Source organism: Gasterosteus aculeatus, chromosome 3 (assembly GCF_964276395.1).
Source record: "Gasterosteus aculeatus chromosome 3, fGasAcu3.hap1.1, whole genome shotgun sequence".
Classification (NCBI taxonomy): domain Eukaryota; kingdom Metazoa; phylum Chordata; class Actinopteri; order Perciformes; family Gasterosteidae; genus Gasterosteus; species Gasterosteus aculeatus.
Genome location: NC_135690.1, coordinates 4,024,243 through 4,046,294, shown reverse-complemented (window position 1 = coordinate 4,046,294; position 22,052 = coordinate 4,024,243). Strand labels below are relative to the sequence as shown.

The 22,052-nt window shown below is 41.6% G+C and overlaps 1 protein-coding gene across 1 annotated transcript in view; it reads left to right on the top strand.

Annotated features, from left to right (window-relative positions):
- Window positions 1-18,006, top strand: part of brinp2 (bone morphogenetic protein/retinoic acid inducible neural-specific 2) — a 177,699-nt gene extending 159,693 nt beyond the window's left edge. The window contains exons 7-9 of the mRNA XM_040171065.2: window positions 11,612-11,834; window positions 14,434-14,740; window positions 15,606-18,006. Coding sequence (XP_040026999.2) covers window positions 11,612-11,834; window positions 14,434-14,740; window positions 15,606-16,427 — 1,352 coding nt within the window. The 3' untranslated portion in view covers window positions 16,428-18,006. The remainder of the gene's footprint in view (window positions 1-11,611; window positions 11,835-14,433; window positions 14,741-15,605) is intronic.
- Window positions 18,007-22,052: the final 4,046 nt, after the last annotated feature.

Genomic DNA, 22,052 nt, shown 5'->3' with positions numbered 1-22,052 from the left:
TGTCCATCATTTTTAAATATAATTGTCCATAAAATTAGTTTAAAAAGTATCGGTTCAGGTATTCTTTAGGCACCGGTGTGTTTTAAAAGTATCGTTTTAGCAGTGGTATCAGGGCCCTGTTCCTCGTACGTGGCTAACAGAGTTAGCCGGATAATTTTCAGGATGAGATGACGTAGATCAGGCTTTTCGGTTGCCCGAAGCACGTTTGTCTAAATCATCATAGCAACACATCGAAAAACTTGAACCTGCTCCGGCGCAGGTTCATTTGAGCTGCTGGATTAGTTCGCCATTCCCCGGAAAAAAAGGGCAGCTCTCTTCCTCATTGATGAAGGAGCGATATCAGTTAGATTAACGTTTTATATGGAGAGACTTCTCCGAGATCACAACGACCCGTTTAGCCGCGATGACGTCCTGTACGAGCGCTATAGATGCTGAGGACAAGAAATCATTTATTTACAAGATTTCCCCGAGCCGAAACGTTGCGTGATGAACACACCATGCTGCAGCCGAACATCCACTGTCCCGCAGACTGTCTCACATACTGTCCCACGGACTGTCTCCCACTGTCTCTCATACTCTCTCACACACTGTCTCATGTCTTGCACAGTGTCTGACACACTGTCTCTTACTGTCCATGTCTGTACGGTGTTGCGATGCAGAGAACATCTGGAAAGCCGCTGCATGTTGTGCTCATAAAGTTCTGCTGGTTTATTTTTTCGCTTAATAAACTTCTGAATGTTCCACATTTCCCTGCTTCAATTGATCAAATGTCTGATCATGAACAATGGATATATAATGATTCTCCCATACACATTCACTCACACATATAATAAAACTCCTAGTTCTATAAGCTGATAAAGTACATGTATCCTATTCATTCGTATCAATTAGATTCTTTGGGCTTGTTTTTATCTACATACTCTCAATAGTGTTGAGATTGAGATTTTGTTATGTTACAGTCTTATTCCAAAATGGATTAAATTCATTATTTTCCTCAACATTCTACATACAACAACCCATAATGACAAAGTGAAAACTGTTTTTTGCACATTTTTGCTGTTAAAAATAAAGAACGAAAACATAACATGTACATAAGTATTCACAGCCTTTGCTCAATAATTTGTTGAAGCACGGCTGGGCCACTCAAGGACATTCACAGAGTTGTGCAGAAGCCACTCCTTTGTTATCTTGGCTATGTGCTTCGGGTCGTTGTCCTGTTGGAAGATGAACCGTCGCCCCAGCCTGAGGTCCAGAGCGCTTTGGAGCATGTTTTCATCGAGGATGTCTCTGTACATTGCTCCAATCCTGACTAGTCGCCCAGTTCCTCCCTCTGAAAAACATCCCCACAGCATGATGCTGCCACCACCATGCTTCACTGTAGATTTGTAGAGTGCTGCAGAGATGGTTGTCCTTCTGGAAGGTTCTCCTCTCTTCATAGAACAATGCTGGAGCTCTGTCAGAGTGACCATCGGGTTCTTGGTCACCTCCCTGACTAAGGCCCTTCTCTCTTGATCGCTCAGTCCGGCTGGGCGGCCAACTCTAGGAAGAGTCCTGGTGGTTCCAAACTTCTTCCATTTCCGGATGATGGAGGCCACTGTGCTCATTGGGACTTTCAATGCAGAAATCTTTCTGTACCCTTCGCCAGATCTGTGCCTCGATACAATTTTGTCTCGGAGGTCTACTGATAATTCCTTGGACTTCAGGGCTTGGTTTATGCTCTGATATGTACTGTCAACTGTGATACCTTATATAGACAGGTGTGTGCCTTTCTCAATCATATCCAATCAAGTTGTAGAAACATCTCAAGGATGATCAGTGGAAACAAGATGCACCTGAGCTAAATTTTTAGTGTCATGGCAAAGGCTGTGAATACTGATGTACATGTTATGTTTTCGTTCTTTATTTTTGCAAAAAACAGTTTTCACTTTGTCATTATGGGTTGTTGTGTGTAGAATGTTGAGGAAAATAATGAATTGAATCCATTTTGGAATAAAGCGCTGTGAATACTTTCCGGATGCACTGTATAATCTGATTGATTAGAATGACGAGGCACTTAAATGAGCCTATACATTTTACCGAAACGCATTTAACGTTAACTTGTCTGCGATACTTTTTCGGGCTTGTAGCCTCGCAGGGGGGCCCTTTCAGTTTTGCCATGATTATATGATTCATTTAATTTTATTTTGTATCGCACAATATCGCAAATTTTGTCGGTGACATCCTCTGTCCAGAAACCCTCACATCGGCACAGGAAAAACTCCCAAACAATGAAAACGTGTTTTAATGGGAAGAATAAAGGGAAGAAACCTTTAGAGAGACACAGGACGATCCTACCTGGGACGGAGAGACTGCGATGGACGTACAGAATGAACAACGTAAAATATGTATAATACGTTAAATTCATCCGACAGAAATGATTCAATTAAGTGTAATACTGTTTCGGTGATCGACTCTTCCGCCTTCTAACGTAAGACGCGCGATTATCCTGATGATTGACATCTGGTTCCAACTAACAAGACTGTTTGAGCGCCGATCCGCCTTCGAGGAACCGAGATAACCTGATGTCAATCATCTTGGTAATTTGAGCTGGATAATCGGACATTTGATCGACTTAGTTGAACCACGTTCGAGGAACAGGGCCCAGGTCGGTCTCTTCTGGCTTGATCAACCGATACAGTTGAGTATCGTATGCATAACAATGGAAGTTTATGCAGTGTTTTCTGATAACGTCGCCCAAATGAAGCATATACAGGGTAAATAAAATTGGTCCAAGCACAGACTCTTGTGGGACGTTTGTGACCAACATTGGGGGTCATCGAGGATACACCGTTTACAAGCACAAACCTGACTTTAACGTAAATAGTCTGGCAAACTTAATGGGTTTCAATTAAAAAATGTTGACATTTGCTGCTGACATTTAGCTTCTAAATAAACAATTATTTTGTACACTTCAAAGATTTTAATTGTGGCCTTACTTTAATACATCTCCTAAATATAGTAAATATTGTAAATCTCTTGAAAAAGGTATACCTGTCAGCTAAACAATGTATTTTGTTTTAAACTATAAATATATTTTCTTTTTCCTTTTTGCAATTTCCATTTAAATACTGCCTTTATCATTTTTATTAAATGTTCTCTTACTTGTGTCTGACTTCAGAGGTCAGTGGTTTTATCTATCTGAAGTTCAATGTCTTGCCTCAACAGCTCCCTCAATTTCCAGCTAATATAAACTCTTCGTCACAGCAAATACAAATGAGGGCAGAGGAAAAGGGCTGTAAATGGAGGAGGACAGAAAGGATGGGCAGTCACATTTCTTTCGTCTGTGTGATCCTCTGGATGACCCCAGAGGATTTGACCGCTGGCACTGGCTAAACTGCACAGATGTCTGTGGGGGAAGTTGAAGGGATGGAGTATTCTATAGAAAGACAGAGGCGGAGATCTACTCTGGAGTGGTGGAGATACAGTAGATAGGTAGTCGTTTGTTGGGGGGGGGATAGCCAAGTGGAAGAGCCACAAAGTGAAAAAAGCTCTCCCTTAAAGAGAGAGTCGCTTGTCAGTGACTCAATATTCCGTTTTTTCTGTCCTTACTTATCACACCCCAGGCTTATAAATAGCCTTATAAAAGGGAACGAGCCACAGGCTGACAAATAGGCAGCAGCCAGCAGTTTGTCTCAGGACGTTGCTCCAGGTGAGAAAAGGTGATGACATTGTGGCTCTGCAAGGCATAACCCAGTAGCTATTAATCCTTCAACACATGTAGAGGAGTAAAATGATGGGATGAACTAGAGGGAAGAGTAAATCAAGAGAGAGGGGAAAGCAGAGAGGAAAAGGGAGGACATGAAAGTAAAGAGGGGACAGAGATAAGATTATATAGAGGGAGTAGCAATTGAAAAGAGAGCAGACAGGAAGGAGAAGGCTAAAGAAAAATAAAAAGTATCAGGGAGGAGGAGAATAATGAACACTCCGTTATCGACTCACTCTTTGTAAGCGCTGCAATCGGGGGACTTCGGTGCGACTTTGCTGAAATCTCTACCTGTTACAGTAAGTCACAAAGGTCTCGACATGCAGTGTTGGGCTGCCGTCGGCAACCTCATGCGGGTTAATTGAGGGTATGCAAAGCAGGCTGTGACATCCCACTCTGAAGATTGGAGGGACGAGAGAAGACTCCCCCAGAAGTCCTGGCCAATCGAAGGATGGCCATTGCAGTTCCCGCCAGCTCAAATGGCCTGACTGAACGCAGCTGAGGGCGGCTGCCAGACCAGATTGAGGAAGAGCGGTTGGAGTGCGAGAAAGCGGGCCTAGGATAAGAACACAAAATACTGATACCATCGGTTGCATTTAACATAATCTTGTTGTTTAGTCTCATTAGGTTCAGGGGTGCTGTGAGTATTGTCCCTTTTGGTTATTTGTTGAGTAAGTTTGTGAGTACTTCTTTTGTTTAACCTTTTGTTTTCTTAGCTAGAAAAAGATAATCTTGCTTTTGATGATCTCTTTTGGTTGTATTCTGTTTTTGAGTTCCACAGCACCCGTTGGCCCCATTCTCTTTTTTGTAAGCTCTGTTCATTGCCCAATTAACAATAAATATCCTTTTAAATACCAATTCCATCTGGTTTTATGTTCATGTCCGTCTACCCCTAGCTACCGGACGTAACACTAAGTATTAGGTGAGAATAAAACTACTGATTCTAACTTATTCATACAGTCCAAAGAGCCTTGTATGATTGGTTTCTATCCTTAATTCATTCCTTTTAAAGTTGACTGTATTTCACGTTTGTATATGCTTTAATGTCCTAAAGAAATATTATTTTATCATACCGTCAATTTTGATATAACTGTGTTCACCCAAGCTGTGTGGGTGGAGATATTCAATTATGGAGCAGAATATTTGAAAATAACTGGCATGTGACATGGGATGGGGCAATCTTTGGTTTTAATGGGAAATGTGTAAGTACATGGCAACATCATTTTTACCTGATTATGGCGCTAAATGGAAACCGCTTGACCGCTTGATTCAGTTGGTCCTATGGGAATATTACATTACATTACATTACATATCATTTAGCTGACGCTTTTATCCAAAGTGACTTACAATAAGTGCATTCAACCATAGGGGTACAAACTCAGAAGAACAAGAAACAAGAAAGTGCAATTTCCTCAAATAAGGCAATTTACAATTTGCTATAGATGAGTGACGTTACAAGTACAATTTAAGTGCTACAATATGATGTGTGGCATGATTGTAGATTCCATCCAATAGTTGTGGAGACATTTTACATGTTTAAACATAGGGGACTCATCTTCTGGGGACCATGAATGTACTGTACCAATCAACCAGGCAGATGTAGAATGTGAACAAAAAAAAGCTTACAATGCAATCCCTGGAGCCCGTCACATTGTTGAATTAAATATAAATTACAACCACTCTTTTTCTTTGATGCAGATTTTGACAATTTGGTTTTCAGTTGCTTTTAACTGAACATATGGCAGGTCTTATTTCAATCAAAAGTACAGTTTGCAAGATTAAAATATTAGCATGTGGCTCCAACTGTAAATTGTTTTTGGTGATGCATTCTCAGAAATTACTGACAACACGGATCGCCTATGCATTTGGCTTCATAACCTTCACACTTTAAGGAACCTCAACGATAATGTAAAAGGTGTAAAAACATAAACAGAGTGCTGCTCTAACTTGGGATAATTTGCAGCTTGAGCGGGTGCACCGTTAAAACCCATGTGTCTGCAGGCAACGCGATGCTGGCCCATCTGGATTCCCTTTGCTATCGGAGACCTTGGAAGAATCAAAGGTTAATGTCCCCTTATTAGACAAAGCCATCAGGCCCCGGAAAGGCACATCCATAATGTCTGAGGTCTGCATGTTAAGGAATGCTTTACACCGGTTAACTAGGTGTTAGTTATCGTGCACCTGTCTTCCATTCATCCTTTAGTAATAATGGGGTGGCTGCCGCAGAGCTTAAATACGACATGCAGAACCCAATAGACCTACGTTAAAATTCTCCTTATGGTACGTTCACACCGAACGCGTTGCCAGCGTTTTGTGCCACAGGATTACATACAAAGTCTACAACATGACAACTACATACATTTAATTTCTTGGGGAGTATCTGACTAAACCAAATTACTTTAAACGTTAACGTTCAGGGTTACACGGTTTACAACTGCCGTCCCCACCAGCAGACGGGCAGCGAGTGTCAGAAAATGTTGATGTCGCGTACAGAGCCGCTAGCCGAAGAGCGAGACATGCTGCTCGGGGTTTAGCTTCACTAGCAGTCGCCCTCTGATGGGGTTCCTGTAGTAGTTCATGTAATGAAAGAAGTTAGCTAAATTGAGACCCAGAATCAGTCTGAATGTAAAAATACACATTGATGTAAAACTAACATTAATTACCTTAAAATTACAAAGAAAATTGCTAAATTGTTTGTATGGACATAAACCTTTATATAATGAGATTACTATCGTTATTTTACATGATTTCAATGTAATTTAAGAAACAGTAAAATACTCTATAATAGTTCGTTTTTCTTCCGAAGAAAAAAGTAATTTGTTATTATTAGCATAATACTTAAATTTACAGTTGGACGCGGTGGTATATTCTTCTGCGCTGGCTGGAGTGTCCGGGGGCCAGTGTGGCAAGATGGTCATGCAGAATCTGGTATGGCTGGTGGCCTTGATGAGTCGTATCTGCCTTTTGTCTTGGAGGAGTTCGTAACGCAGACTGGTAGTGACATTAAAGTGCCTGTTAGAATTTTGAGGGATACAGGTGCTGTCAACACTTATCTTCGGGACTCTATTTTTCCGTTTTTCGATGAGACGGATACAGGGGATAAGATTCTCATGTGAGGAATGTGGTCTCGTGGAGAGCTGCAGAGGGAACAGAGAGTTGATCCATCCTTGGAAGAGTTGTTTGTATCAGTGCTGGGGGGGGGGTGACGACCCTCACCACCTTTGGTGGGCGTGGTAGATGGTCGTCAAGGGATGACCTGAGGTAATCAGCAGCCTTGGCAAAACATGGACTTTGTGTGCCAGTGGACTCTGATAAAACGCCCTCTGGTCTCAGGTGCTCTCCCTCTCTCTCTATGCCTTGAGACACCCCGTTTTGCTATTTGCTAGGTTGAAGTATCGTTTGTTCTTACACAACACTACACACAAAGATCGTGACATGTTTATGTCAGTGTGCAAGGGCGTAACCACGGTTTAGACATTGGGGGGTCCAAATTAATACCCTTCCCCATAATTATTTTTGGTTAAGTGCATTGCCTACAATTCTATATTTATATATGAAAATGTGCACATTTAGAACGTTTCGAGAACTACATTGACCATTTGAATTCACATCTAAAGGAATAGTGTAATTTCTCCGAGACAGTGACTGTCCCCCCGACTTTGTTTTGATGATTCAGCATGCCTGTCTCTCTCCTTGTCTCTCCGTGCTGCCTGCATTGTAACCACATGTCATTTTATCAGAAGAACAGCAACTGACCTTCATGATCTATCATTTAATATTTTTGCTTTTATGAGGCTACTCGTTTTATTGTTGCTTACACATTTAGCTCGGTATCAAGTTGGGATAAAGAGAAATTTTGGATATTGTCAGTAAATGTAAAAACAAAAGGTCAACGGACGGTGATGGCATTGACATGATAATAATCAAGAAGGTAATTGAGGAAATTATTCAGCCTCTGACTTTCATCAGTAATCTGTCATTTCAAGTGGGTACATTTCCAGAAAAGATGCATTGCAAAAGTCATTCCACTTTATAAATCTGCGGACAGACACTGTTTTACAAATTATAGGCCTGTTTCTCTACTTCCACAATTTTCCAAAATCTTGGAAAAATTATTTGTGGGTAGATTGGATACCTTCACTAATAAACATAAACTCCTTTCTGAAAGCCAATACGGATTTAGATCATACAATAATACATTTGATACTATAAATCATGAAATATTAATTAAGAAATTAGAGCGCTATGGTATCAGGGGAGTGTCTTGCACTGGATGAAAAGCTATCTAAGTAACAGGCAACAATTTGTGCAAATGGGTGACCACCAGTCATCTTGCTTGGACATTGTTTGTGGTGTCCCCCAGGGGTCAGTATTGGGACCTAAATTGTTTATTCTTTATATTAATGACATCAGTAAAGTTTCTAAAATACTTAAGTTTGTTTTGTTTGCAGATGATACTAATATTTTTTGTACAGGTGATAATTTGCAGCAGCTTTTGTCTAAAATCAATTTACAGTTAAGTTAAGATATGGTTGGATATGAATAAATTATCATTAAACTTGGATAAGACCAAGTTTATGCTGTTTAGTAATTGCAAAAGCAAAACAAATTTGCAAATCCTAATAGATAATGTGTCGGTGGAGAGAGTTAATGAAATTAAGTTTTTGGGAGTGATGGTAGACCATAAGATTTGCAGGAAACCGCATATTAAATACATTCAGTCTAAAATATCCAGAAGTATTGCTGTTCTTAGCAAAGCTAAACATTTTCTAAATTATGCTGCACTACATATTCTTTATTGCTCACTTATTTTGCCTTACTTGAGTTACTGTGTGGAAGTATGGGGCAACACCTATAAAACCCTGCTGCGACCGTTACTGTGTACATTACAAAAAAGAGCCATCAGAATGGTTCATAAGGCAGGATTCCACGACCATACTAACTTATTATTTATACAGTCCTGCTTCCTCAAACTGCCAGATCTAGTAGAATTTCAAACTGCTATGCTGATGTATAAAGCTAGAAATAAACAACTACCAGATAACGTGCAAAAACTGTTTACTGTGGGGGGCTATGATTTCAGGGAAAACCTCAACTTCAGAACCTTGAGGGTTCGAACCACCATGAAGAGAATGTGCATTTCAGTCAGTGGTGTGACGGTCGGGAATAAACTTCAAAAAGACCTGAAGGAAAGTCCAAGCAAGACTCTGTTTAAAAAAAGACTCAAATTGGTGATTCTCAACAGGTACTGTGACGAAGAGAGAAGGTGATTGGTATAACTACTCAGCACTATATATATGTTATATTGCATTTAGTATATATAATATATATGGTATATCATTATTATTATTATTAGGGAGGCTTGCGTTGCTGACGCAAGCCTAGAAAAATGGCTCGACACACGCAAGGACGCAAGGAGGTGTGAAAAGCGGCGCAAGGTTCTGAAAACGCAGAAGCATAAACTAGGCTTAAGAGATACCTGGGCATAAAGCCTGTGCCATCTTGGCATTAGGATGATGTTAAGTTTAATAAAACACAACAAATAGAACATGCGTTTCCCTGATTTCTTAGAGTATATTATGCTCATGCTGAAACTATGTTTGGGATTGATTTTCATATCATTTCCGGTTGTTGGTGTGCCGTGAGATTTTTTCTGTGTCTTAAGTGTGCCTTGACGCAAAAAAGGTTGAAAAACACTGCATAAGAGTATGTGTCGTTCTGGGTGCTGGGAAGGAACGGCGGTGGGTTTGCGCGCGACAATAAGCGGAGTGCCGATTATCACACTAGGGGGCGAGTGAGAGCAGCGGGGCGGGGCGGACTCAACGCGAGGGGCGAGCGGGCGTGAAATGCAGGGACGTGTTCCAAGTAGTAAAACAAAGAGGAAGACTGCAAGATTGCACTGCTATGGCAACGCTATCTGTTGCTAGGAACTACGGCTTGGAAAAGGGGGGGGGGGGATTCTTAGACGCAACCAACGGACGCGAGGAGATTCTGACCCACGACCAGCGGAACGTAGATCAGCAATATGAATCAGTATGGTCGGACTTATGTGTGCGCAGTTACGGAAACAAACGATGTGGCTCGCAATACGAAATAAAACAGGCAAACGGATCTCGCGGCGGAGACCCGGGAAAGGCGATCTAAGATCAAAAAGAAAATAAGGAACTATTTTGACCATGAGATATCATTCAACAGCGTAATACAGTTGGCGCTTTGACTCCCTTGCAGCAAAATGTCACAGTATTAAATCAACAGGAAATATTACGACATTTGCAGGTACACATTCAAACATAAATCAAAGGTAGCGGATTCGTTGATCCGGACTATATCGTACCACGTTATTACTGAACAAATCAAATAAACATCAAGTTTATATAAACACGCTAAATTAGTCTGCCCAGAAAACCAGTCTCTTACTGTTTGATGGGCTCGATCGACGTAGCGAATGGTCGATGGTTGGTTATCAACTTCCAGCTGACTGAGGAAAGTTGAGCTTTGCCTAGGGAAACTCAGTGGGCAAAGGCGATTTGGAACTCGTTCGGAACAGAGGCGGCGCGGGGGAATCAGAGAGCAGCTGTCTCTCCAGTCCTCCGGGGTGAACAGGAATAAAATCAAGAGGGCGAAAGGGAAAGCGGAGATGGAGTGGAGGCAAGAGTCTTGAGTTCGTCCAGCGAGATTAAGACTGAAACTTGGGAATTGGAGGGAAAAGAAAAGAAACAACGTTGTAGTGTCTCAATCTATTACTAACGGAAAGTTAGACAAAAGAGATCGATCCTTTGGCAATCTCTTTTTATAAAGTTGAGGTCCATAAATCAATGTCACTGTCCTCGGCCAATGGGAGCTCTCTGTGTTCTTTCGTACGTCCTCTTTTTATGAGCAAGGGGGTCTGGACCCACACAAGGCTCCTGTTATCAGCCCCTGGCATCAGGCCACGGGGGACCCCTATGTGTTTGTGTTTTTCCTTTGTCCTCAGTGAAGAAAAACGTGGTGAGGTTTATTAGCAAGGCGGAGGGCCCAACAGCACGCTGTAGTGCTAAAGATGAAGTTATACTCACAGAAAGCCACAGCCAGTCAATGTCCATTTGCCTGCATGTTAAAATCCCGAAGATCCCCAGCAGGAAAAAAAAATGTTTAAAGGCTGGTACAAGACAACATTTTGGTATTTATAGTTAATATTCCTTTCAACTGTACCTGTTGTGAATTATTATATAACTCAACCGTTTAAATAATATCGAGACTTTCAGTTTATTTCAATCAGGAGAGACTCGTTCTGCAAAATCGATCCTTTTATAGGTAACAGGAAATAGTGGAATCTTTTTTCTTCGATTGGACTCTATCCTCGACCCGGATAATCAGGGGAGTTCTGCTCCTACAGAACCCACCCCCTGGAGTCCAGATACTGCTGGTGATGTTTCTGGAGGTGGTGACAGAGGTTTATGTTCAGTTTGTTGACTGAAACTTCTGGGAAGGATTTGCGTTTCATTATGGAACACCACTAACCACTCACAATATAAGGTCATGCCCATATTATGGATTTTATCTTAACTAGGTTGGTCATTTAAAGAAAACAATTAAGTGTGCGTATGACACTATACCATACAATTGTCAGACAACTAATGTTTCTAAATGACAATGATGCAAATGATGCTGCTGTGAAAAAGATGAGCTTCTAATGGTAAGGTAAATAAGTACAAGGAAGGACAAAGTGCAGTCCATTAGAACATAAGAGCTTCTTATAATTATTCTTGTGAGAGACTACATTCCTCCAGCTCCTTAATTGTTCTTTTCAATGAATCCAGCTCATCTCTAAATTGTTTCATTTTCTCTTCCTCCACATTCCCTTTTTGTCTCCCTTCGAACTCCCTGCAGATGAATTTAAAGGCCTGCTGAAGCGCTTGCCCACTGACCGCTTCCTGAACGTGTCAACCATTGCCAAGTTTTGGTTGGCCGACTTGTCCCTCCAGAAGCGCTTCGCCCAGTTGGAGTCCAGCACTGCCTTGGTTCTAGGGAAAGCCCAGAAGGTCGTCAGGAAACTGTTCACCCTGAGCAAGCGTTGCCCGAAACACCCTCTCATCAGCCTGCCCAGAGAGAGGTAACCCACTGATATAATGGGAGCATTCCTCCTGTGATTTGGATTTGCTCAATAATTAATTGGAATGTTAAAATTTGAACGAGAAATGGAGCCAGCATTTTTTTCCGTATTCCTGCTGAAAAACAGAAAAACAAACCAATCTAAAAACTGAAAAAGAAATTGGTTTTAGCTGGAGTTTTAGTTGCTACCTTTTGCGGATTCATTACAACTGAAGGCTCTCCCACAACCCCCCTTAAATTGGGTATACTGAGGAAAAAACCTGGAGCCATCTATATAGAAAGAGCTTACGTTTGAATTTGGCTTAAACCCAAAAGTTATACACATGGGAAAGGTGGAAACACGCCAGTGGGGTAAACAATTTCTCCCTTTAAGCCAATTCCCATGCAAAATATTTATTTGTAGATTGCTGACCTTGTGGATTCAGCTTTGGAATGTCTGTGCTGTGAACAGATTATACACAGTTACCGCGTCGTCTTAAGAATCTGTTGACAGCAATCTGTAGGCCAAACTCTAAAAAAGTATATTTTTAGGGGAATAATCAAAATGTGTAAACGTTTTGGAAGGCACAGCTCGGTGTCATTGTCAAGCTTCGAACTACAATTCCATTTCAAGAGAGACTGTACGGACAATGCTAATTGCTGTATAGAACTTCCTATACCTTGCCACTAAATAGTGATGTAGTAGATTTTGAGGATTTGTCCAATCTGGTTCTAATTCTTTGTGGTTTTTCATACCACACTGTGACTGCAGCTGTTGTTGAAACCCCCATCTACTAATAATTAGAAGGGAGAGTCAATTCTAAAGCCACGATTGACTCGTTTAAACTAAAACACCCTTGTAAGCTTCACTCAGCCGTCGTTCCCATTGCAGTTTTGTTGCTGCTCCGACGGGGAAATTGATAAAGCAGGTGAGATGAGAGACGGCGGAGCATGAGATAATGTTGAAGAGAGATGTGACGGCAGGTTGGAGACAAAGAGATGGAGAGGGATGACGGGTCTAGTTACCGGTTGCAGAGGCCTTTGTGTGGTAAGGTAAGCGGTATTGTGACATGCTATAATCAAGTCCTCTCCTGGACTGACAGACTGGCAGTTGCTCAAGGCAGACTTCAATTTCCCCGACAGTCCTTTCCTCTGCCTCACGTTCCGTCATCAGAGGGCCTTTCCCTCTCGGTCTCAAACCCGCCACCCAACAGTTATAACCCAGTTTGCAATGAGGTACAGACAACATTGAGTTATTAAGAAATTAGTGAGATACTAAAACAAAAAATAACTCGAACAAGAAATAAATTGAAATACTACACAACATGTTATTGTTTACTACAATTTAAAAAAACATTTTTACAAGCTTCTTAGTTGTAAGAAACAGATCAGTCCGTGACGCAAAAAATGTTGGGGACCTCTGCTTTAAACAACATATTGACTATATGGTTTGTTAAGTCAGTGTCCACTTTAGTATAAACTTACCACAACCGTGAGTGTTTGATAAGCTCCCAGCTGCAGACTCTATTATTATATCTACTAGATATTGATGTTTTGATTTAACCTTTTCATTTAAGCTTAATATGTTTTCTTTTGCCTTGAAACATCATGTGGTCAGGACCTAACACTTGAAACTGTCAACAGTCAACTTTAGCCTAGTGTGTTCTCTCCTTGGTTTGGACATTCTATGTGTTACGCCCCTGCAATGGGGAGAAATAATCACGAGAGTGATTTTATTTGTGTTTCCTCAGTAAAAGTATTTACCAGAATTTATTACATACATTTATAACATAGACCATAACAGAACAATCACCATCTTTACAGTTCTGCATTATAGACAAGTAAATGGTAAATGGCCTGTACTTGTAGCCTATAGCGCTTTTCTAGTCTTCTGACCACTCAAAGCGCTTTAACACTACATGAAATCATTAACCCATTCACACCCATTCATACACTGATGACAGGAGAACCATACACAGTGACACCTGCCATCAGTAACTACCATTCACACACTGTAGTCGCAGCTACAGGAGCAATGTTGGGTGTCTTGCCCAAGGACACAACGGCATGCGGGTTAGCAGGGCCTGGGATCGAACCGACAACCCTCTGATTGGAGGACGACCGTGCTCCCCACTCACCCACAGTCGCCACAAGTGAATTCCTAACATGGCTGCGTCACTTGGTGACCTTACAGTTTGAACCTAACTAGCAAGCTAACAAGCTAACGCCACATATACTGCTAAGCCCTGCTTGTTATTAACGTCAACCATGTACTTATTAAGCAATCATTCCAATCTTTTCACAACTGTGCAACAACATTAACATACCTGCAAAGGGGAGAAATAATCACGAGAGTAATTTTATTTGTGTTTCCTCATTTACTAGAATGAGGAAAACCCGCAAATTCCCAGACACTGCAGGCGAAGACCAAAGCAATCGATCCCAGTGTAGCTGATGTAGCTACTGAGCAGATCGAAAGGATTACAGATAAATGATTAATTCCTTTTTTCACAAAAATAGATGAATAGACGAATGGGCTCTTTAAACTGATAACAGATCAATATTTGCACTTGTCACATATGCACAATACATTACTTTGGTTTTCTTTCTTCCCTCTGCAGGCCCGTCGGTTTTTGGTTGAGCAGGGCTCAGTCCTTGCTCTACTGCAATGAGCATGGCGTGCAAGGCTTCTTCTCTGAGGAAGGGAAGAGCTGTAGCTGCCCAGCAGAGCAGCCCACCTGCCAAGGAGCTGTTCCCTGTGTCATTAGCACCACCTCCACCTCTTGCTCCTCCTGCGCCGCTGACAACGCGACCCGCTGCGGGGCCTGTCACCACGGCAACCTCCTCTATCTCGGCTCCTGCCGGCCGAGCATCGCCACATCCCTGGACCACTACCTGAACTTTGACTTGGACATGCCGGATGCTGAGGTTCTTGAATGTTTACTGTTCAGAAAATACAGTACCTTTGATAACGTAAAAGAATAGAACAATGAAAATGTATTTACTAATTTTTTTGTGTCCGTAACTTACTTAACATATAACAGCAAATAAAAGACACAACGGCTTTGTACAATTTAAGTGGGAAAAGAAAGTTCAGTCCAGTATAACTTTCAGTTTAACTGACAAGGGAGTTTCATATATAGACCTGACTGAGAATAACCACTAACAAACACACATAATGTGTAAGGTGACTTTATCATCCATAGTTGGCTTGTCTTATTTAGAATGAAGTCGATACTTGTTTCTCTTTAGTCCAGTTTGGTTTCACAGAGCACAAATGAAAGCGGAGCAAACAACTATTTCTCAAGGGCCATGTGCAAGGACTGAATTAGTCTTGTCTCGAGAGCAGTGCAAGTCAGTGGTCTTACTCTCATTGTGTCAATCTTAAAATTGACCCCCTAGCTGCAGTTAGGTCAGATTAGGTTCAATCAATCAATCTGTTCGAGGGGTTGCTAAAATAAAAACGTCTCACAAGCGATCTCGGTGTGGTTGTTTTGGTCTTCACAACTACCCAAAAGGACCACTCCAACCAAAGTACTCAAGACAAGTGTTAGTGCACTTGGGTACGATCATGTTCTCAAAGCAATCAAATCCCATAAGAGTTGGCTTGAAAGCGATCCACCTAGGTGTGTGTACTTTTTTTCGGGGGGTCCACATCATAATAAGATTATTCCATTTACAGCTGCAACAGCAGAGATTAAATGTTGGCCTGTGAAAGCATACTCAGTGATCTGTATAGTATTATATGTCTACTTATACAGTGAATGTGATCTCACATTTCCTAAACCTCCAGGTGAAGTACCTGCTTCAGCGACTTGACAGCAGAATCGAGGTGCATGCCATTTACATCAGCAACGACGTCCGCCTGGGAAGTTGGTTCAACCCCGCCTGGAGGAAGAGAATGTTGCTGACCCTCAAGAGTAACAAAAATAAGTCCAACCTCATCCATATGCTGATGGGCATTTCTTTCCAGATATGCTTGACTAAGAATTCAACACTGGAGCCTGTGCCTGCGATTTACGTCAATCCTTTTGGGGGAAGTCACTCAGAGAGCTGGTTCATGCCAGTGAACCAGCCTGACTTCCCCGACTGGGAGAGAACTCGACTTGACGCTGTCGTCACAGCACAGTGTTACAACTGGACACTGACCATGGGCAACACATGGAAGTCGTTCTTTGAAACTGTGCACATCTATCTGCGAAGCCGCATACTTACAGATGATCCGTCAGTGAACGAAACTCTCTTCTATGAACCGCTAGACCTTGACGACCAGACGTCCAATCTTGGGTATATGAAGATCAACACACTCAAAGTGTTTGGATACAGCCTGCACTTTGACCCCGAGGGCATTAAGGATCTCATCCTCCAACTGGACTACCCTTACACGCAGACTACACAGGACGCCGCCTTTCTGATGTTGTTGGAGATGAGAGACCGAGTTAACAGACTGTCTCCGCCAGCACCGCAGCCCCTGGACCTGTTCTCTTGTCTGTTGCGCCATCGCCTCAAGCTGTCTGCTGGAGAGGTGGCACGCATTAAGGACTCTCTGCAGATATTCAACTCTAAGCTTCCCAATGTTTCAGCTGAACCTGAGCTGGCCCAGCTTTGTACCTAGCTAGCTTAAGCATACAAGTCAGGTTCCAGAAATTATGCTAGAAAGTGGAGTTGCTGCTAGACTGAACTGGGAAGGTACAGCAAAATTATCCACTTGGCCCCTAAGCCTCTGGATTTAAAGAACATCAAACGCTTTAAGAAAAACTCAGCAATCTGCCTTCAGTTACTCTTGGCAGGTATTCTGTTGTCATATTTCTGTCAGAAATTCCAACCAGAATTCTTTGATGAACAGTGAGTGATTTTGTGGACTTTTGAGAGAACAGCTGGACCCTTTCATAAACTCTACTGTTCAAGCCTGGATAATTACTTTTGCTATTGCTGCCCTGCTTTTGGCAAACTGTACGACTGGATTACATTCTGAGACTTCCTGAAACAGGCAGTAATTTTTTAATTTGGAACATCAAGCTAAATAAAGTATACATCTGCCTTGTAAAGATAAAGATGGTTTTGATATGTAAAGAGGATCTTAAGGGGTCAAAACTGAGTAAATTTAAAAGAAGGTTCCCCCTTTTCTAACCGTATTGTGTTTTGGCTACAGATCAATCTCGTGGGATGGGGAAACTCGGGATAATATTATATATGTGGTAAATGAGTTCTGTCATGCTTAACAGTTTAACATTCGATAATCCTGAACCCCGTTACTGTCTTTGAATATTTATTTTTAATCCCTGCCTTCCATTTTATCTGGCATTTGAAAATGTGTAATTACAGTATCTATGCTTAACATTCGAGTGAGAAGCCTGTTAGTGATGTTCTGTCCTTGGTGGCGTGTCTATACCAAAAGAAGGTGAACACATTTTTGGAAAACTTGGAACTTTGGAAATAGCGAACTAAGTGTTGAGTTATTATTTTGTGAGGCGAAAATTGTCAAGAACTCTTCTGATTTGGAAATGAAAAGGTCTGAGGAAATAGCGCTGTAAATAAAGCTTTTCCTGTGTGGACAAGTGCACATTGCTTTTTAGATAAGAGTGCAAAGACGAAAAAAAATATTTATAACAAAAGCAAACTCATGCCTTATATGGAGATTCAATGTTAAGATAAGAAGCACATTTAGTTTCTGTTTTTCATTTGCCAGCAGAGGCTGTATTTTGCTTTTTATATTTCAATATTTCTACCAAGACAGAACATTCTCCAGAATACGTAATAATGTAGCCTTTTCCCGCCATGTAAATGCTGGTCACTTTTTGCAGCTAATTGTTTTGATTTGGTGTTGTGAAACTTTTACGTTACTGGTCCCACTACACACTCCAGTTTGAGAAAATCTAAGCTACTGATTAAGTCTGCTTGATCTAATTATGCTTTTAAAATAATTTTTCAATGCTTTGGTTTAGGCTCAGGCCATAGAAAAAAATTGGTTTATTTTCTTTAATTGTCAGCAGCCAGCTACCGCAGCAACTGGGGCTACAAGACATCTGCAGGTTAGCAATTGTACTCTTGAGAGCTGCCAACTCACCGGAATGATACTTGATATGCTTTTACATTTGCTTCACTAATTTCTCACTGAAAGTCAGTAAACCTTGTATGTCATTTTCAGCAGTTCTTCTGTGCTCAGCTTGCTTAAGTAAAAATTGGTTTATCTATTTGTGATCTTGTTCCTTTTTTGCTTTAAAAAAAAAGTTCAAATTTGTTTCTTGCGTCGAGACACAATCGGATTTACATAAATATTATTGCGCAATGCAAATGTATGCAGGGGGAGGGGGAAATATGGTGTTCATATAAAAAGGAGTTATGCTGCTTCTAACATATAGCGTGTTAACAGTCCAGTCAACATTAACTTTAAATATAAGTGTAGGCGTGTGAAATTGAGTGACACCGGACACCACACTATATTTAGGGGTCTTTATTTCTCAACTACTCTTTTGTTAGAGAGCAGTGTTAAAAGTGTTCAATTTTATGAGTACAAATGAATTTCAGATTTCGATTGTCCTTTTTTAACATTTCACAAATAAGCTTATTTATATTTTCTGCACACAAATAACTGCATTGATAACCCTCCAGCTAATATAATAAAAGAAAGAAAACAAACAGTACCACACAGTTACTTCTGAAATCAAACTCTTAAAATAATAACAGAATGCATAGCATGGTGAAAAGTTCAGAGCGTCAAGCCTCGTAGCGCTCACATGAACGCTCAACACATGAACATCTGAAAACATCAGACCAACCAAAACAACATGGTGCATTTAGAATCAAATGTAATTTGTACATTGATGGCATTCAATATGTATTTACTCACAAAACATCCACCGCTCCACAGGACAGGCACATGCAAAAGAACGAATTTCACTTCCTGTTTCCCCCCGTCACATTTCGCTAGCTGTCTCAGGAGTACAGCGCCCTCTAGTGGCCTTAGTGGTGAACCTAGTTTTCCCACTGGGCTACATAAGTTTAATCGACACAAATTACCAGCAAAACTCTAAAGCACCTGGTTAACTTCTTATAAATATGTCACTATGTCAATATACTGTATATGCTAATAAAGCATAAAACTTTCCTCTATATTGCTATATTGCTTATAGTTAGGGCTGGCTCAGGTTAGCCCGGACCAGCCCTTAGTTAAGCTGCTTTAGTTTTAGACTGCCGGGGGATACACCAAGCTCCTCTCTCACTCTCTTTCTACCATAATCCACGTTTTATTAATGCACATGACTAATTCATAGTTTGTGATTTCTCCCCTAGCAGGTCTCCGTAGATTGTAGTTCCTTCTAGACCCTGGTCCTGACACCTGCAGTGGCCCTGCTGACACCTGCTGCTGCCATCATCATCCTCATTATTTTAAATATTAATCATATTACTCATATTAATCATCATAAATCCACATTACCCTTTCTTTGGGGAGTTTTTCCTGTGTCGATGTGTGGGTTTTGGGACAGAGGATGTTGTATGTGTACAGACTGTTTGCGATTTTGGGCTATACAAAATAAAATTAATTGATAGTCCACACAGTGAGACAAACAATTAAATAAATAAACAGTTTCAAGCAGGTGATCCCACATGAGAAATATTTATGGCGGCAAATCACTGTCAAAATTCGAGAGCGCAAATCAGGTTTATGCGCGCGCGTAAATCAAACATCCGTGGCAAAAGTCTGTCTTGCGCGAGATATTTGCTCCTTGCTTGCGAGGCTAATCTCTGCTCGCGTTCAAAGGTGTTTTCTACGCGTTCGCTGTTGTTCTTTTTGACAGTAAGGGGGCGGAGCCAGTCACCATGGTATCTCTACATCTAATTGGTTACAAACCCCGTTTTTGGATTGGAGTTATGCATTCACAGAACTATAGAAGCCCATTTCCGCTCTAAAGAAAGGGGATAGAAGGTCGAAATTATGAGATAAAACGTTGTCAAAACACAAACGACACCTCTCTGTAACCGTAGTGGACCGTAGATGACAACCAGCTACAACCATAATTTACCGGTCCTTGTACGTGTTGATAGTCCCTTTTACCGTAAAAACCAGAAAACGAAAACACTCGTTTTCCGTTTTTAATCAAAAACGGTAAAACGGAAGTGGGCGGTCGTTTTCTCGTTTTAAATCTAAAACGGTAAGTTTTAGATTCGTTTTTCCTTTAGAACCAAAAAACGAGACAAACTCACAACTTTTTACTCCGTTAAGCCTAGTTTATGCTTCTGCGTTTTCAGAGCGACGCAGACGCAAGAGCCCCTTGCGTGTCCCTTTCGTCGCTTTTCACACCTCCTTGCGTCCTTGCGTGTGTCGAGCCATTTTTCTAGGCTTGCGTCGCTTTCAACGCAAGCAACGCAAGCCTCCCGCAGCGCACAAGGCTGCGATTGGTCTGCTAACTACATCCTTTACAGAGTCTCACATTTTGCATTCATAGCGCGATACCGCCATTGTTAAAACGAAGAATGTTTACGAGAGAACGGATCAGATTGAAGAACTTTTGTCGGAAGAAATGCGTAAATATGACCGCTTATACAACCCGTCATTGGCGGGTTGTAGAAGCGGGTTGGATTCACGGAGGGAAATCGCCGCAAACGCCGGACGAGAGGTGCACAAAGTTGTGGAGGAAAATACGGGACAAATGTGTTTGTGTAGAAAAGCAGCAGTGGCGATGCACGGGGCAATAAAGTCTATGATAAATAAATAAACAAATAAATAAATAAATAGACGTGACTCTCTAGGTCGTCTTCAACAAAAACACGTTAATCCGCCTGTTGTTCTGGCGGTGAATTGCTCTGCAACACGCGCAAGCCTTTTAGAACCATGAATTGAAACGAGTGCGTCGACGCAGAAGCATGCGCCAGCCTTTAATCCCTTTTGGAGTTTTGCCCATAAAACGAAAATACGAAGCGGAGCTGCTAAACCGGAAGTACGCAGATTTTCACAGTAAGAGTTAACGGCAGTAACGTTTATGCTAGAAATCCGCCTGGGATGCCAGCGTTAAAAAGTTAATTAATGGATATAAATAAATAAATCCTGGTCCGACGGGATGTGTTAGCACCAATAGTTGACAATACACACACTCGTTGCTCTTGGATCAGATATTTACCTTTCACGCATTGTGTCAGTGAAGGCAGGCAGAGCAGAGACAGTTCAAGGAGACGCAGAGTAAACGTGCGGATTAATGTATTTAAACCATAGATTTACTTATATTTAACTGTGTTCACGTTATTTATGACAGTCATTACAGATGTATTTAATGCTGGACTTTTTAGCATGGACCACGCATTTGATGGTGGAGAAACACGGATAAGACCGCTAATCTTACATCATCCTTGACAGCGGTGCGGAGGTCAGTGACCTCGGCAGACCCGTTTCCAGCCAGCCGTCCTGCAGCAGGTGTGCAACTGGCCTCCATCGCCAACCATCAAGTGATCTGTTTGAGGGTTACACTTTTACCGCAGCCCGTCTTCCCCGCAGGTACATCCGGGTCGCTCCAAAGTCACGGTTAGTCTTGTTCTCAGCCACCTGCACACAGAGAGTGGAAAAGGACAGAGTTTTCAAAAAGTGCCAGTTGCATGGGGAATGTTTGGAGCGTACACCTACCGATACAACGACCAGTGGCGGGATGGTGCAGGACAAGTAGCCGTAAAAGGCGTCCCTCCGATAGGCCGCATTGAGCGGGAGGAGAGAGATTGTACAGATGAGGCAGAACACGGCACGTGTCCGTGAGCGCGCACACCAGCGGACACAGAGCGCGCGTCCGCCCAAAACAACTGTAGACATTTTAGCCACTACGTCCATCATTAATTAAAGATTACATGAACGTTGGCTTGATTAAATTATATTTTTCTAAATGTCCAATGAAACATTAATAATGATAGGACTTTATATACTATTGTTCAACAACTGCTCCATCGGCTGGTTATCGGGATTTAAGCGGCTCAATGGTTGACAGCTAACGCTAAGTTAGCTGACGATACTTCAACATGGTACTATTTGCCATATTGGAACAACTGCATTAAACTAACCTGATATATTAAAATGACAACAACTTTCTTTACATTTACTAACTGGGTTGAATGATATTTTTTATGGATCCACTCACCTCAGGCTCTCTTTCTTTTCCGAGCTGTTGCGCCGGTTTTCAAAAGTCGACTCGCGTTCATCGTCTCGCTGGTTAACGATATTCATCCCCCACTTGGTTCGCTGAGCCGACGTACTGCGTGA